This window comes from Triturus cristatus, chromosome 3_2, assembly GCF_964204655.1.
Source record: "Triturus cristatus chromosome 3_2, aTriCri1.1, whole genome shotgun sequence".
In the NCBI taxonomy this organism is placed as follows: Eukaryota; Metazoa; Chordata; class Amphibia; order Caudata; family Salamandridae; genus Triturus; species Triturus cristatus.
The window spans coordinates 858,138,661-858,155,204 of NC_140584.1; the positions used below are offsets into that span (position 1 = coordinate 858,138,661).

Here is a 16,544-nt window from a genome sequence, read left to right on the forward strand (position 1 = left end):
GGGTTAAAAAACAAAGGCCAAAAACATGTAAAGGGGCTGTTTAGACAGCTCCTAAGCACCTAGCCATGTTGAGGGAGTCCTCAAAGATCCCCCAAGGCCAAAAACGGAATTTTAATTTTTTCGATAATTTCGCCGATTACGCTTACCGTACGCGTACGGTAAAAATTAATTTAAAAAAAAAAAAATATCCATACTATCCCCACCCCATGTGCAAATGGTGCCCGAAAAATTAAAATATTACCTTTCACAACGAAGCGCGTCATATGTCCTCCATGTGCGCACGGTGCGCGAAGCGCATCGTGCGTACATGGCCCATCTAGCGTAACGTGGGCACGCGGTGCGCGTAGCGCACCGCGTGCCCACCGTGCGTGCACGGCACTAACTGCGTAAAGTGGGCGCGCGGTGCGCAAAGCGCACCGCGTGCTCACTGTGCGCGCACGGTGCGCGAAGCGCACCGTCCGCGCACGGAACGAACTGCGTTAAGTGGGCGCGCACGCCACGAATGGCGTAAAGTAACTTAGCATTTAAAAAACCGTACAAATTCACTGAAAAAAACATAGGTTTCACACACGTTATAGTTAGGAATTAGCATTTAAAAAACCTTGCAAATTCAGTGAAAAAACCATAGGTTTCACACATGTTATAGTTAGCTGGAAATTTTACTGATAAAAAACCAATGAAATTCCCCCGTTATAGTTAGTGCAGGCAACTATAACTCACGCGACCGCAATCTTCTGCTGATGCTAATACTGTATTTAGACACTTATTTGCGCATGTCTTCTTCCATTAAATTTTAGCTATACATATATTACAAATATTTTTTTTCATAAAGACACATATGTCATCAGCAGAGGATTGCGGTCGCATGAGTTATAGTTGCCTGCACTAACTATAACGGGGGAATTTCATTGGTTTTTTATCAGTAAAATTTCCAGCTAACTATAACATGTGTGAAACCTATGGTTTTTTCACTGAATATATATATATATATATATATATATATATATATATACACACATATATACACACATACATACATATATACATACACATATACACATACATATATATAGTTACACTTATCTTATACCTACATGTAAAACACAATTGTATATATAATAGCACCTGCTTTGTAATGGCATGCATTCTTACAGCATGCGTTGCGATGTAATGGCCGCTTTCCGTGTCTGCACGGTACTGTACCAACTTATCCCTTCACATTTTACCACACACTTTCTTGCACTATCTGCTCCTCTGCCACGCCGTCCCACCCACATAACTGTGCCCCATATCATGTCTCTGTATCAATTTAAACAAGCATTGGCATAGCCAATAGGTCTCGCCTTTGGGACCTTATAAGTGTTTAGCCATGCAACAGTTGCATAACTAAATACTTATAAGGTTCCAAAAGCGAGACCTATTCGCTATGCAAAGCGGCCGTGCGAAAGTGAAAGTAATCGCGGCGCGCGCCCTCGCACATGCACTGTAGCTCTAGGCTGGCCTGGTAGCCCTTTTTGGAGCCCTCTCAATAAGTCTCGCCAGACCAGCGCATGCACTGGGTCAGGCGAGACCTAAAAACGATATCACATAAACAGCTCTTTGTACACAAGTAACAATGCTTCAAAATGGTTTAGCTGCATAAAAGAACATTAACTCATGCCTGTAGAGTTGGAATCGAAGAAAATCGTGGTGGAAAATCAGTAGATGCATATTAGGAGTGTGCAAAAGGAGGAGTATGAGCAGAAGGCACAACAGAGGAAAGGGAATTCCAATGTTTAGGAGCATGACATGAAAAGGATCAGAAAGGGGATTTGACACAAGGTAAAGGAGGGGAAATAGTGATCCTCTTGAAAGCAGTTCCCTGCCCACACTTGGGACATTGTTTCTGCCACAAGTTGAGGAGATGGAACTACGCTTCCTAGCAGCGACATACCCTGGAGGGGTGGGGCCAATCTGAATGCGCATAAAAGCGCAACCTGCAGCGTGGGTCCTCTTAAAAGCGGTTCCCTACCCACACTTGGGACACTGTTTCTGTTACAAGTTGCTGAGGTGGGACTACATCGCCCAGCTATAACGAGCCCTGGAGGGGCTGGGCTGAACGGGCATAAAAGTGAAGCCTGCAGCCCGGGGCACGCCCGGGCGAAGACAGGAACCGCCTTCACCTGGAAGAGGCTGGCCCATCCCCCTTGGCTCTTTTGGTTGCTGATCCTCAACAATCCCAGGGAGTCTATCCAGACTGCATTACATTGGTTGCAGGGACTGTCCCTTTTGCTACTACTTGGTTAAGTGCCATGGGAAAGCATAAACTGGTTGGAAGGAAGGGATGAACAGCGGCACTGCCAAACCGGTCCATTGATATAGGGGTGGGGCTTAACATTCCCTCACCGAGTGGGGCACCACCGCCGTTGTTCCAGTTCACCCACTCCTGAGGCTACTGCCAAGATTCCCAGCCGATCATGGATTGGGTGCCCGCTATAGATCTGCACTAGTTCTTTCGAACCGTCAACCAGGAAGAAGAGGAAAACCAAGCAAGGGCCTGTACCTGTCCACTCCAAGAAGCAGGGGTCAACCGACATTCCTATAGCAGCTCGCGTAAACCAACAGGCAAAAGCCCCACGCAGGTTGAGTTGTCATAAATTCCCAATTATAACGAAAGAGGTGGGGCACCAAATATGCTATGGGAAAACGCTATGAATCAAGTCAAATCCATCATGACGTCTTTAATTGCACCCCTAGTGGACAGAATATGTACCCTGAAATGGGTCATTTGGAATTATCTTCCAAGTTAAATCTTCTACTGGTACCTCAGGCACACATGCAACCCCATAGACAAGTATCCTCCAACGCTGGGGTCAGACACAAAGTCCAATTTTCATGCAGAACAGAGGAAGATCGCGTGGATTGGTCAATCAGCTAAATCTACATAAGGTGATTCTGCTTTAATAAACTGCAGGTAGCCAGGCATGGCTCTTCGCCTGGTTAAATCCAGTTGCAGGCCGGCCAACCAAGGACCAGCTGCTAGTACAGTTCCCCTTAGCTACTTCTACAAACTCAATCCCTGTGGTCAGTCTTGTGGGACGATTCCACGATATGGATACGAAGTGCCAGGAGACGTTTCTGTCCCCACCCATATTAGATATCAGCACTATTAGACCAGGATGCCAAAGACTGACTCTCTATCCCCGAGGATCAGCATAAGACCTCTGGAATGGTAGGGACTATGGAGGTAGGAACCTGTAATGATGCATTACTACCGCTTGATATGGATGGCCCCTTCCATTCAGTCCTTGATGCCCACAACTTTTTGATTTTGGCAATATGTTACCTTCCCAACTGATGGTCTTCATATTCCTGCGATTGCCATCCCTATTATGTTTGCTAGCAGCAACCCCTCAACTAATGCCATAATCCACACTAAACTAGTCTCCTGGAATCTTGTGGGCATCATGAATAAACTTGCTTGCCCGGATAGGTGAAATTGTGTGGTCCAATTTGATATTTGTATGTTCCAGGAGACCTGGGCTGCTACCCTTTAATTACTTTCTGGGTTCGCTAATTTTGAATGACCAGCTTCCTGATCTGGGAAAGGCTGGCCATCAGGGGGCCTTCCAATCTGTATTAAAACCACCCTGGCTTGTACATCTAAAGTAATTGATCTTGGTTCGCCTGATGTATTATGTGTTATTTTGCAATTTCACTCTTGGGTTTCATTATGTTTGTATAATGTGTAAGCAGATAAACAAAAATGCATTTAAAGCAGATTCAACTAAATAATTTTGAGTGAGCATTGATGAAAAAAATATACAGATGAAAATGGCAAAATAATTTATTCAGTGGGACCTACCAACAGAACAGACAAACGTAACAGTTTTGCTATGCTTGAAAACTATAAAGCAAATCTGAGTGCTGTTTTGTAACTTAAAATCGGCACATAATAAAAATAGTATATACAAGGGAAGTAAGAGAAGCCAAAAACGAATACCAACATTTGGAACATATTGGGGAAGAAGCAGCATGGCAGTGGGAATTAGCAGTCCTGAGTGCTGACCAGGGTGCGGGTATTATCGTCATGGGTTTAAAATGACTTCAAAGGACATGCAAGACTTAACAAGCATTGGCATAGCCAATAGGTCTCGCCTCTGTGACCTTATAAGTGTTTAGCCATGCAACGGTTAATGTTGTTGCACCAAGGATATTGTGATGCATAACTAAATACTTATAGAAGGTTCCAAAGGCGAGACCTATTGGCTATGCCAATGCTTGTTATTCCTTTATGCTTGTATTTGTATCTGTGTGATATAAGGACTAAGTCTCAATCTTTCTAGTATAGGGGCGAGATATTTAGTGGTTTTAAGAGGTGAGCCTACAGAAATAAATTAATAGTTTGTTTTGGCAGGTGAGGGCGATTTCGTGGGCAAGTGAGCCCACTGACGTCTATGGGAGAAATGTTGTCAATCTGCAAAAGGGAAAGGCGTTACTGTTTGGAAAACGCTGAGGGAGCAGCCCATGAGAGTTGACAGCGAGACGGGAAAACATCTAGAAAGTGTGACGACAACATTGAAAGGAGGCAAGAGGAAAGAAGCGAAAGGCTAAGCAGTGACAGAGATAAAAGAGAAGATGCAGTGACAGACATGGGAGAAGTGGCATTGAGAAAAGAGTCACCTCCACTGCAAGGATTATTCTTATCAGCAAACGCCTGATGAGAGCAGTGTGATGGCTAGACCTGGATGCCTGTATGTCTATTCACCTATTTAGGGAACATTTATCGCTTACTCAACACACAACGTCATCCCAAAGAATATCTATGGTCTTGCGGGCTATGGAAGCATTTCTAGGGATCACAGCACGCCCCTTGGGCTACAGATGTGGGGGCTGACAAGTAAGGTGTAAGTCTAAGTGGTCGTAGCGTTGTGTGCAACGAACGGTGCAAGGGTGGGCACAACAGCACATGGACACTGGAGTCTTGCATCCACTGGCAAAACTATTCTCCAGGTCTTGCTTGCTATTGGGCACCATCCACTGCTGATTCCATAAGGCAACTGCCTAACCTATCCTTATGGGAGCAATATGCTGGCGTGCATTGTCACTTGGCTGTGTAGAGTGGTATGGCATAGAACTCTTGGATGGAGTCAGTGACGTGGAACAGAAACACACACAGGCGCACACACATACACACAGACGCGCACGCAAGCACAAGCACAAACTCAGATACACACACATGCAGACACAGGAACACACACATACACAAACACAGGCACACACACACAGGCGCACACACACACAGGCAAGTGGCAGTCCGCAGAGGTAAGAGCATAGGGGCAGTGCGAGGGAGCGGGGTGAAGTCAGGGGTGTTGGAATTCAACAGACGACGGGATAGGTAATATTAAAATTTAAAAAAAAACACTTACCTTGAGCTCGCCGTATCACCATTAAATGGAAAGGCAAAAAACGTGGTTTCTTGTCCCACGCAGGAAAATGAGTTTCTAAACTGTTTGAGTTTTTTTTTTTTTTACACACACCTTAAGTCTCAGACCGTGCGTACTCAAAGTTTTCCTCGGGTGCTGACAGGTTTGCTTTTGCTGCTATTCAAGGAATAGAATGCAGTTTAAAAAAGCAATTTTAGCTGTGTTGTTATTTCGGTGCAAGCTTCCTTCACAAGCTGCGATTCAACTTCACCTATAGCCAACTTTTAGCTGTTTTCAATAGACATCTTATCAGCCATATTACAAGCTTATGGTGAGCGTAGAGCCAACCATCTGTGCTTCGTTGGTTGTCGGCTGCCATGTTAAAACATGAAGCGCATTGGGCTCTGTGTTGAAAAACAACATAATAACAGCAGCGCGGCCAGCATGTTAACACATGAAGTGTGTGAGGTGCTTTGTTGGCAAAAAATTGCTACAAAAGTAAATTGTAAAAAAAAAAAAAAAAGCCGGGCAGCCTTCACATTGTTTTTCTATTTATTTACTTTTGTAGAAATCGCATCACAGCCTGCTTTAGCTATAGATGTTTAAAGCTAAAGAGTAGCGTGCCGTGATTGCTACAGAAGTAAATAAACGGAAAAGAAATGTGACATCGCCCGATTTCTTTTGTCTTTATTTACTTTTGCAGCAATCGCGGCATGCCACACTTTAGATTTAAAGCTGTGAAACTAAAGCGAGGCATGACACAATTGCTAATAAAACAAATTAATACAAAAAACGGTGAGCGGACGACTTTACAGCTACTAATAAAGTAAATAAATGCAAAAAAACGCTTTACTTGGCAATTTTTACAGTAAAGCAGATTTTAAAACAATTACCTCCTCTGCAGTGTCACGGTTTCAGAAGCCGGCCAGAATGTCGTGCCGGTTTTGTTGGTGAAATATTTCTTCGTGCCTGCTTTGTTATGCCATTATTCAAAACACGTTAGTGAACGTGTGTGTAGGAGTGTGTGTAGGAGTGCAGCGCCTCAAAGCCGTGACGCTGTCAGCAGCCACTGCTTCGTGCCAAAATTAAACACGGCTGCAATGAGACCCCATGAGAGCAAGTCAGATAATACCTGGAATTAATATACGTTATGTGAAAAGGTTTATTTGATCCACTGTGCAAGAAAAATTCTGCTGCTAGGGTAGGAGCTAGCGTTTGGTTACAATTCTGGCTGATAGCAGAGGATGCAAGTTGCTCGGCAATTGCTAGGTAAAGCTCCGCTTCTTAGGAAAACGTGATTGCTGCTAGAAGAAAGTTCAGCGTGTAAGTGGACGGCGCCGGTCACAAGTTTAAAGAAAAGGTTGCTGGGTTTGTCGATTGTGCCAATATCCGAGGAACGTGCCTGGCGCTAAGTGAGAGTGCAGTGGAAATGCACAGCCCGCGAGTGGTCCGCGCGTGAGAGAGAGGAGGAGCAGGAGGTGAGCCCGCGAGTGGCGCTCGCGCTTGGGAGAGCAGTCTGCTCATTTTAAAGCACTGCACTTGTGCTTGTGGCGCGCCGCTGCGCACTCCCGCAAGGTTGATGCCGCCACAAGTGCAGTGCTTGAAAATGAGCAGAGCAACGGCTAAAGACCCCCCTATGTTGCGCATGCACGCTGCGTAGGCGAGACCTAAAAGATAATAAACAATACAAAGACGAAGACTAGGAACTTGAAAATTATCATAGATAGATAGAAAGTGGCGATACGAGGTAAAGAAGTGCCACAGCCCCTTGTACTGCTGCATTTAGTCTGCTTCCTTCATTGCATGTTTTTGCTCACTTCATTCCTGTTTTACTACTCCTCTAACTGCAATGGTCCGCCTCACATTTTACATGCTCTGTTTCCATTTTATTTCTTCACTTCATCCCAGTTAATGTTCCTTTTATCTCATCCCAGTTAACCCCTTCGACGCTCATGACGGAACGGTTCCGTCATGAGCGTCGGTTGGGCTGTGCTCATGACGGAACCGTTCCGTCATGAGCCCGCCCGCGCAACGAACCTTCAGCGTGGCGCGGGAATCCGCGCCGCGCTGAAGGGGTTAACTGTGATTTCTCCTATCATCTACATGGCCCCGCTTGCAGCCATGGTCAGAAGCCACGGACTCAACATCGTCTCCCACGCCAATGACACCTAGCTAATTCTCTCCCTCACAGACAAACCCACAGCAGTAAAGAGCAACTTCCACAACGGGATGAAGGCAGTCGCCTCCTGGATGAAGGAAAGCTGTCTCAAGCTTAACTCAGACAAGACCAAAGTCCTCATCCTGCACAAAATCTCTGCATCACCCTGGACTCCTCAGTCTCAATGAACTTCCAAATCAACGCTGTTTCGTGCTCCTGCTTCCACACGCACCGCCTGCTTCATAAGATCTTCAAGTGGATACCCACCGAGTCCAAGAAAACGGTCACCCATGCACTCGTCACCAGCAGAGTCGGCATCACAGTCTACACCAGCACCACCCAGAAACTCAAAAAGAAACTGCAGAGCATCCAGAACGCCTCCCCTAGACTCATCCTGAACATCCCTACGCCACAGAAATCACCGGCCACCTGAGAGACCTTCACTGGCTACCCATCACTAAAAGAATTAACTTCAAGCTCCTCACGCATGTATACAAAGCTCTTCACACCAGACCTGCATACCTCAACCACCGCCTCTCCTTCTACACTCCCACCAGACCTCTCCGCGCCGCCCAACTGGACCAGGCCACCATCCCACGGATCCGCAAGACCACGGCTGGAGGAAGATCCTTCTCCTACCTCGCTGCGAAGACCCTGCTTCTGCACCTCAGACAATCCCCATCGCTGCTGAAATTCAGGAAGGACCTCAAGACCTGGCTCTTTGACTAGCCACAGATCCTCCCTGCACCCCAACAAGCGCCTGGAGTCCTCATGGGTGAGTAGTCGGCTTTACAAGAAACCTGATTGATTAATTGATCATTTGTCTTCCTTCAAAAGTTAAATAGCTTATATTTTACATACAACTTCCCTCCCGCCTACAATATTCTGTCATATCTCAACCCATACTATTACTATTCTTTCTTCCTACGTCAGTCACTCCACCTCCTTTCATAATATTACTCTTCTTTCACATGTGATAGCACTGGGTTCATTGCATTACTATGTTTTTAATCCGATCTACATCGACCTTCTATTATTTCCTTTTTCTTCCTACATTTAAAAGGGCTCAATAAATACCATGAACAAGCACCTCGGGCATATCATCAAGCAGGCGATAAAAAATTATCGCTGCTTTTGCGGCCGTTTTTGGCCGAAAAGTGGCGATAATTTTATCGCCTAATCAGCAAGGTCACGCTAACGCGTGAAACATTGCTTTAGCGTCAGGATTCCTAACGCCCAGCTTTGCATCTCTAATGAGATGCAAAGTGGCCGTTCCTGACCTGGCATGACAGGAGAAATGTCGCTAAGCAACATTTCTCCTAACAGCAAGCCTAACGCTATGAAGCATAGCGTCAGGAAAAGTAGCGATAACCCCTGTTATCGCTACTTTCCTTACGCCTGCTTCAGGACTGACTTAGCCATGATATCTTAAGGAAGGTGGATATCATGGCTAAGTTTGTGAGTCCCTATCAACTAGCTAATGTGAGATTATCGCTGGGTTTCTAGCGATAATCTGACGTTAGCCAGTCAGCGCTAGGATTTTTATCGCCGATGAGATAAGCGTTGCTAATAGCACGCTATCTCAGCGATAATAATCGGCGCTAGCCGGCGATAATTATCCGAACGCTAAGTGCGCTCAGCGATAATTATCGCCGTGGTTGTTGATATGCCCCCAAGTTACCATGATTATTACCTAGAGATCACGAAAACAAGATGTTATTTATCATCACGTGCTCCTCGTCCTAGGATCTTGTACTACTCCATCTTGCTCTTCCCATTATCTTGCTTTTCTTCCTCCATTCTGAAATCTTTTGCTCCAGATCTAATCACCCATATGATCTTATTTTGCTCTCTCTAACACTTAATATTTCCTTCTTGACACGATTTTACAAAACAATGCACAAGTTTATATCCACCATTCTGCTCCTTTTTTCCCCATCCATGTTACTCTATCTTTTCTCTATCTCATTACCTTCCTTATCTCGTAAATTAACACCCTCTTCTTTCAATGATCGTGCACTTCTTTACGATAGCGCGTTCAGTCTACGACCATTCTACATTCCTCTACTCTCTTCCCATTATCTTACGCTTCTTCCTCACCACTTTCCTTCAACCTCTTCCCATCAATCTGTTGGTTTCCTCCATCCACCAGTACCACACACAATGTTATCACTCATCTTCCAACCCATATTGCTTCTCCCAATTTCCCTATTACTCCTTCTTTACCCTACTCGTCTTCCTTCTACCATGATGCCAGACATTTGCATATAGCAATTTAACCACTCTCATCCGCCCGTTTCAACACTCAGTTCCCTTATCAACATTGCTATCGCCGTGCACCCACGCCGTTACTTGCGTGTGAATGCAGCTCAAGGGGGGCTTTAAATAATTCTTACTTATATCCCTGATGTACCACGCCCAACACAGACTGTGTCCCTTCGACACTCCCCCTTCCAGGAACACAACTCGTTTCCTCCCAGCCCCTCCCCGCGAACGGACACTGTCGGATTTGTACCCTCACCATAAACACCCCCACCACCTTCCGCCAAGACTCACCTGACACCACTAGGGCCTCGTTGGGTCCTACCGTGTGGCAATTTCCCATCTCCTCTAACGGGGCTCTGAGCGAAGCCCTGAAACGGAGACTGCGGATCGGTCTGTTGGAAGGATAGGATTGAGGAGAAGGGGCTTGGCTTGTATCTGTTTCGATACAAATGGTACTAATATAAAGATCTTCTGTGCAGAGACACGAGACGTATGAGGTGTAGACTGGCGAGCTAGGGTGGACTCCGTGTAGCGGGTCCGGGGCGGGGCTGCAGCCTTTTCCACAACAAGCGTCCCGAGGCGCGGCTCAGAGTATGGCTGCCGGGAGCGCGCGGCTCGTAGTCAGAGGTACGCGCTGGACCGAGTTGATCTGCTCACGTCGATTTGCCAGAAAACTGCTGTCAGGGGTAGTGCGCAGATGCGGTTTGTGCATGGGCGGGGTCAGCGATATGTCAGAGTCAGGGCGCATGTCTATTGGTTGTTGCCTTGTGTCCCGGTGCATCCCCGGGCCCCTCAGGCCATTCAAGGCATTACCTACAACTAATGGAGCTCGAGAGCGCGCGTAGAGAGGACATGGGATTTCAGGTCACGCTCAGGGTCGGCAGATAGTAAATACCTCACAGTAAACAGAGTTTTCATTTACGATGCGATTATGGTACAATACAACGAAATTCGAATGTGACGCAATACGATAATGCCGATTATATACAAGTCGTTACTTTAGGAAAGCAGGTACACAATGTATTTTTTCACGCAAGTGAAGTCGAAGCTTTATTGAAAAAGAAAAAATGCATCACTTGCATTGTATTCCGCAATTTTGTTTAAAATAGGTTTCTGAAGTAAGCACAATGACACTTCGTTTCTATTTCCAGGCTTTATTCATGTCCAGCTATATCTTTTGATCTCACCTCTGAAAGCAAAAAACTCAAGTACAAGAATGAATGGCCCACCCGTGATGGCTATCCACCATCCTCCACAGAGCCAGATAACTTGGCATCACCCTTGATAATCGTCTCGAAGGGAAATCCAGAGAGAAAATGACTCTCTTTAAAGGATTTCCCTCCCACTACAGCGCTCACCTGGAATGACGTCATGTTGTAACTTCTCCGCGAGTGAGAAGGCAGAGGATGTGGTCTGACGGCTAGATTGCCGACTTTGGTGCTGGAAACAAAGGTTCTAGCCTCGGAGTCGCATCCACATACTGTGATTCTGGGCAAATCACATAATCTCCCTGTTCCTACCCCCCCCAAAAAAATGAATATGCCCTTGTGTAACGTAACCGGTGCTCATGTAACGTGCTCCAATACCTTCGGGTCGAGTTTGAGCTATATAAATCTGCAACAACAAAAAAATGAGCAGCGCACATGATGTGCTTGCTGTCACTGCAGTCCGAAAAAAAAATGGACCACCTGTGCCAGGGCACAAAACAGAGCCCGATAGAGACCCATTTCTAGGCCCCCTTTAAAAAACTGCCGGTGCTCAGCACCGGTGAGACCCGGCCCACTTAAAGCCCTGCAGTCTTTCATTGTCTCTAGACTAGACTATGTAATTGTCCTTCTGTCAGACATTTCCACAACTAGGCCCACTGAGAGCAACACTACATACTGCAATACGCTTCGTCCTAGGTCTCTAGAAATTTGACCACATTTCCCCTGCCCTGCTAACCCTCCAACGGTTCCCCATTGAAGCGTGGGCCCAATGCAAAATTGCTTGCATTACACACAGAGCACTGCAATTCCCCTCACCCTCATATCTAAATGAGAAATTGAAAATCTCCGGTGCACATAGGGGGTTCCAGAAATGCCCAATCCCTGCTCCTGGAACCCCCACCTTTAGTTGCGGCGGCAAGACTTCTAATGGGCGTCAATCACCGTACATCAGCTAAACCCGCTCTGAAATCTCTTCACTGGCTTCCGGTGAAAGAGCGGGTTTTCTTTAAATCTTTGTGTATGGCACATAAACTCATCCACGGGAAAGGTCCTCCCATCTTGGAAAATTTGGTCATTCCTCACAAATCCCCTCTAAATCTTCGATCCAATGATCAGAACTTGGTAGTGATCCCTCGAATTAAGAGATCCCGTTTGTAGTGACCTGAGGGCAGGGCACTAGGACCCTGCAAGACACTAGGTGGACACGAAGGGAACCGGACACCACATCCGGTCAGGGGATGTGGGAGGGCATTTGCAGAGTAAGGGAGCGAGGTGGGCAGACGTGCGTGGGCACGGCGACAACAACATAGACTCCAATAAAGTATTCACTCATCCTTACCTGTCTCCTGTGAGTCTGTCACGAAGCGACACGACATCTGGCGACTGAAGGCGGGATCCGAAGGACAGAAGTGGATTAGAACGTCTGTTTCCTGGAGAAGAAGCGCGACGGAACCAGGAGCCCACTCTGGTCCGCTGGCCAACTCAGGAAACACTCGTGCGTGGTGGAGTGACGGGGAAAGAAGAGCGGAGCCAGGAGCCCACCCTGGTCCGAGCAGTGCAGCCAGAAAACAGCGCGACGCGGGAGCCCACCCCGACCGACACATCGGTAAGCGCGCTGTGCATAGTGAGGAAATAAAGAGGGAAGCGGCAAGCAAATAAGCTCCTGCACCCAAGAGCACTCCGATTAAACTAACGCTGAGAGAAGGAAGGCGCGCGTTAGTTTGAACAAACTATCGCGAGACTACGGCAGCCATTTTAGAGTCAGGCATCCCGGGCCAATCAGAAGCAAGAAACGAGCGGCGGCCATTTTTAAAAGTCAGGCGAAGGGAGAAAGAGAGAAAAGACACCTCGCAAGACTACGGCGGCCATTTTAGAGTCAGGCAAGGGAGCCAATGAGAAGCCAGGCATAAGAGGCGGCCATTCTGAAGTCAGGCGGCCATTGAAATACATTGAAAAAAACAAGAAAAAGTGGAATAAAGGCGCAAATAAAGGAAATAAAGCACAAGGAACAAAGAAATAAGAAGAAAAATAAAGAAATAAAAGGGAAAGGAACAAAGAAAGAAATAAAAGGAATAAAGAAATAAATAAAAGAAAATGAATGACAACGAGGAGAAGCAGAGCACGCAAGCCATTTTCCGCAGGCCGTTACCATTTAGCCTATCGGAGCCACAAGCGGGCATTAGGTGGGAAAGATGGGTCAGGAAATTCGAGCGCTACATGAGTGCCACAGACGTCCCGGATAGCAAGCAACTGCACCTACTACTGAATCTCGCAGGGGATGAAATAGAAGATCTCTTATTAACATTCCCTACTGACCAGACTGCGGACTACAAGGGAGTGATGCAATGTCTCACACAAAAGTTCGACCCCCAACGAAATGTCGATTTTGAAAGATATACATTCAACACGGCATGCCAGCAGGGAGAAGAGAGCTTGGACGACTTTGCAACGAGACTAAGGAAGCTGGTCGCATATTGCGAGTTTGACAAGTTCGACAATGAGCAAGCAATAAGACTGCGCATCATCGAAGGGTGTAAATCGGTGGAGTTCCGAGCACGAGTTCTGAAAGAACCGACGACGTTGGAGAAGATATTGACGATGGCTCGCACAGAAGCACGGGCCACGGAGCAAGCGAAGCAGATGGAGATGGGGAAAGAGAAGAAAGCGGAGCTAGCACATCGCGTCACTGGGAACTTCAAGAAGAAAGAATTCCAGGCGCCGGTCCTACAAAAGAGAGGCGAACAAACGTGCTATCGATGTGGCCTAGAGTTCCCGCATGTAGGCGCCTGCCCAGCAATGGGTCAGAAGTGCAGGAAGTGCAACAGGGACAATCACTTCTCAAGCACGTGCATGACCAGACAATTCAGAAGTGAAAGAGGCAGAACGATGAGGCCACGGATGACAAGCAACAGATACGCACGACACATGGACACGGCAAATCGCAGCTCCTCCGACGAGTCAGAAGAGACGGCAGCATCTGTGAGGGAAGCGAGACTATATCTGATGTCAGACGCCCCAAGAGAGGACAGAGAGACAGAACATGTGCATCTCGTAGAAAAAGAACAAATAAAGAAAACGGCCACTGTGGACATCGGCGTAGGAAACCACAAAGCAAAGTTTGTGCTTGACAGTGGAGCAACCTGCAACATCATGTGCATGTCAGAATATCAAAAAATGATAGTGAAACCACGGCTATCACCATCAACTGTGGACGTGTTCACGTGGGGTTCCAAACGGCCGGTAGAAAACATGGGAAAATTTACAGAGACTCTGACATACAAAGGCAAATCATACCAAGATGAAATACATGTGCTTAAGGGTGACATCCCAGCACCATGCCTGCTTAGCAACGTGACGGCCCAGGTGATGGGGCTACTGGCAATGACGTACCACATGTCAGAAACGGAAAACATCTTACTAGAATACCCAGCCATATTGAAGGGTCTTGGCAAACTAAAAGGAAAACAGATAACATTACACATAAATGAAGCGATCAAGCCAGTGGCCCAGCATCACAGACGAGTACCAATTCACCTACAACCACAAGTTGAGGAGGAAATAACAAGTCTACTGGCACAGGATATAATTGAACCTGCTGAAGGACCGACGCCCTGGGTGTCCCCGATTGTGGCAGTCCCAAAGAAGAACACCTCAAAGATCCGCATCTGTGTGGACATGAGGATCCCGAACACCGCAATCGCAAGAGAACGTCACCCGGGGCCACACCTAAATGACATGATCAGCTGCCTCACTGGGGCTTGCCGGTTCTCAAAGCTGGACCTGTGCAAAGGGTACCATCAGTTAGAACTGGACCACCAGTCCAGGTACATCACAACATTTTCCACACACATGGGTCTGTTCAGATACAAGCGACTGAGTTTTGGAATATCGTCAGCAGCGGAGATATTCCAGGAGACAATAAGGCAAGTGATAAGACCGGTACGGAACAGCCTGAACTACAGCGATGACATTTTGGTATTTGGAAAAACAGACAAAGAACATGATGCAGCGTTGCGTCAAGTGTGCACACAACTGGAGCGAGCGGGCCTCACGCTAAATGGAGAGAAGTGCGAGTTGGGAAGAGGGGAACTAGTGTTCTTCGGGCACATCTTCTCCAAACGAGGGATGAGGCCAGACCCAAGCAAAGTTGAAACACTGAAAAATGCAAACCACCCGACAGATGTTGCAGAAGTACGGTCGTTTCTAGGTCTCGCCAGCTATTGTGCGCGGTACATACAGGACTTCGCCACGGTGAGCACACCACTAAGAGAACTGACAAAACAAGGACAGAAGTTCATCTGGTCTCAGGAATGCGACAGGGCATTTGAAGAAATAAGAGAAGCGGTGGTGACTGTGGAACACCTGGCCTACTTTGACCCACTACTGTGCACTGAACTGACTGTTGATGCCAGCCCAGTAGGACTAGGAGCGATACTAGCGCAGCATCTGCCAGGGAGAGATTCACAAAGGAAAATTGTTGCGTATGCGAGTAAGAGTTTAACGGACATTGAAAGAGCATATTCGCAACCAGAAAAAGAGAGCCTAGCAGTGGTCTGGGCGTGTGAACATTACCACATGTTTATCTACGGGAAGTCATTCACCATCATAACTGACCACCAGGCGCTAGTGACGATCTATGGCAGCCCGTCAGCCAAAATGCCGCCCAGGATTGAACGCTGGGGCATAAGGTTGATGGATTATGACTTCACAATTGTGCACAAGCCAGGGAAAGAGCACAACCCAGCAGATTACATGTCGAGGCACCCACTACCGAAAGCCCATGAGACGACATCGATGGCAGAGGAGTACCTCAATTTTATACTGAAACAAAACACCCCGGCACCAATAACACTAACAGAACTGGCAATTGAGACGAAGAAAGACGCCACGATGCAAATGGCTTTAGAAGTAACAAGAAAGCAGCGATGGAGGCATGTCAACAATAATTGTGCCTGGGAAACAGGAGTATGCAAGGAAGAAGTGCTAGCTCTCAAGAAGATTAATGAGGAACTGTCAGAGACAGCCACAGGGATAATGATGAGAGGAACAAGAATAGTGATACCAAGATCACTCAGGAGGCAACTGGTAAACCTGGCTCATGAGTCACACCGAGGCATAGTAGCCACGAAGAAGTTGATAAGAGAGAAAGTATGGTTCCCTGGCCTAGACAACATGGTAGAAGACACCATAACGACCTGCCACCTATGTCAAGCAACAGGATCACCAGCTAGGAATGAACCACTACAAATGTCGGAACTTCCGAGAGCGGTGTGGACAACACTAGCGGCTGATTTCTTTGGGCCCCTAGAAACAGGCAACTACCTGCTTGTGGTCATAGATGAATATTCACGGTTCCCAATAGTACGACAGGTCCCGTCGACATCAGCAACAGCAACACTACCGATACTGGATGACATCTTTGCAGCATGGGGTTCACCAGAAACACTAAAAACAGACAATGGTCCTCCATTCTCAGGGGAAGACTTCCGCAGATTCATGGCCTACCTA

General features: G+C 46.9%; 1 protein-coding gene across 5 annotated transcripts in view; it reads right to left on the bottom strand.

Annotated features, from left to right (window-relative positions):
• FLOT2 (flotillin 2) overlaps positions 1-16,544 on the bottom strand; it is a 456,818-nt gene that overhangs the window by 320,091 nt on the left and 120,183 nt on the right. Inside the window, exon 1 of one of the 5 annotated variants that reach the window (XM_085649148.1) lies at positions 10,120-10,534. The exons of 2 other annotated variants lie outside the window; for them this stretch is intronic. In XM_085649148.1, the coding sequence (XP_085505274.1) occupies positions 10,120-10,168 (49 nt within the window). In that variant the 5' untranslated portion in view covers positions 10,169-10,534. Of the gene's footprint in view, positions 1-10,119; positions 10,535-16,544 lie in introns of those variants that run through there. 2 more of the 5 variants (XM_085649149.1, XM_085649153.1) reach the window with 2 other exon arrangements.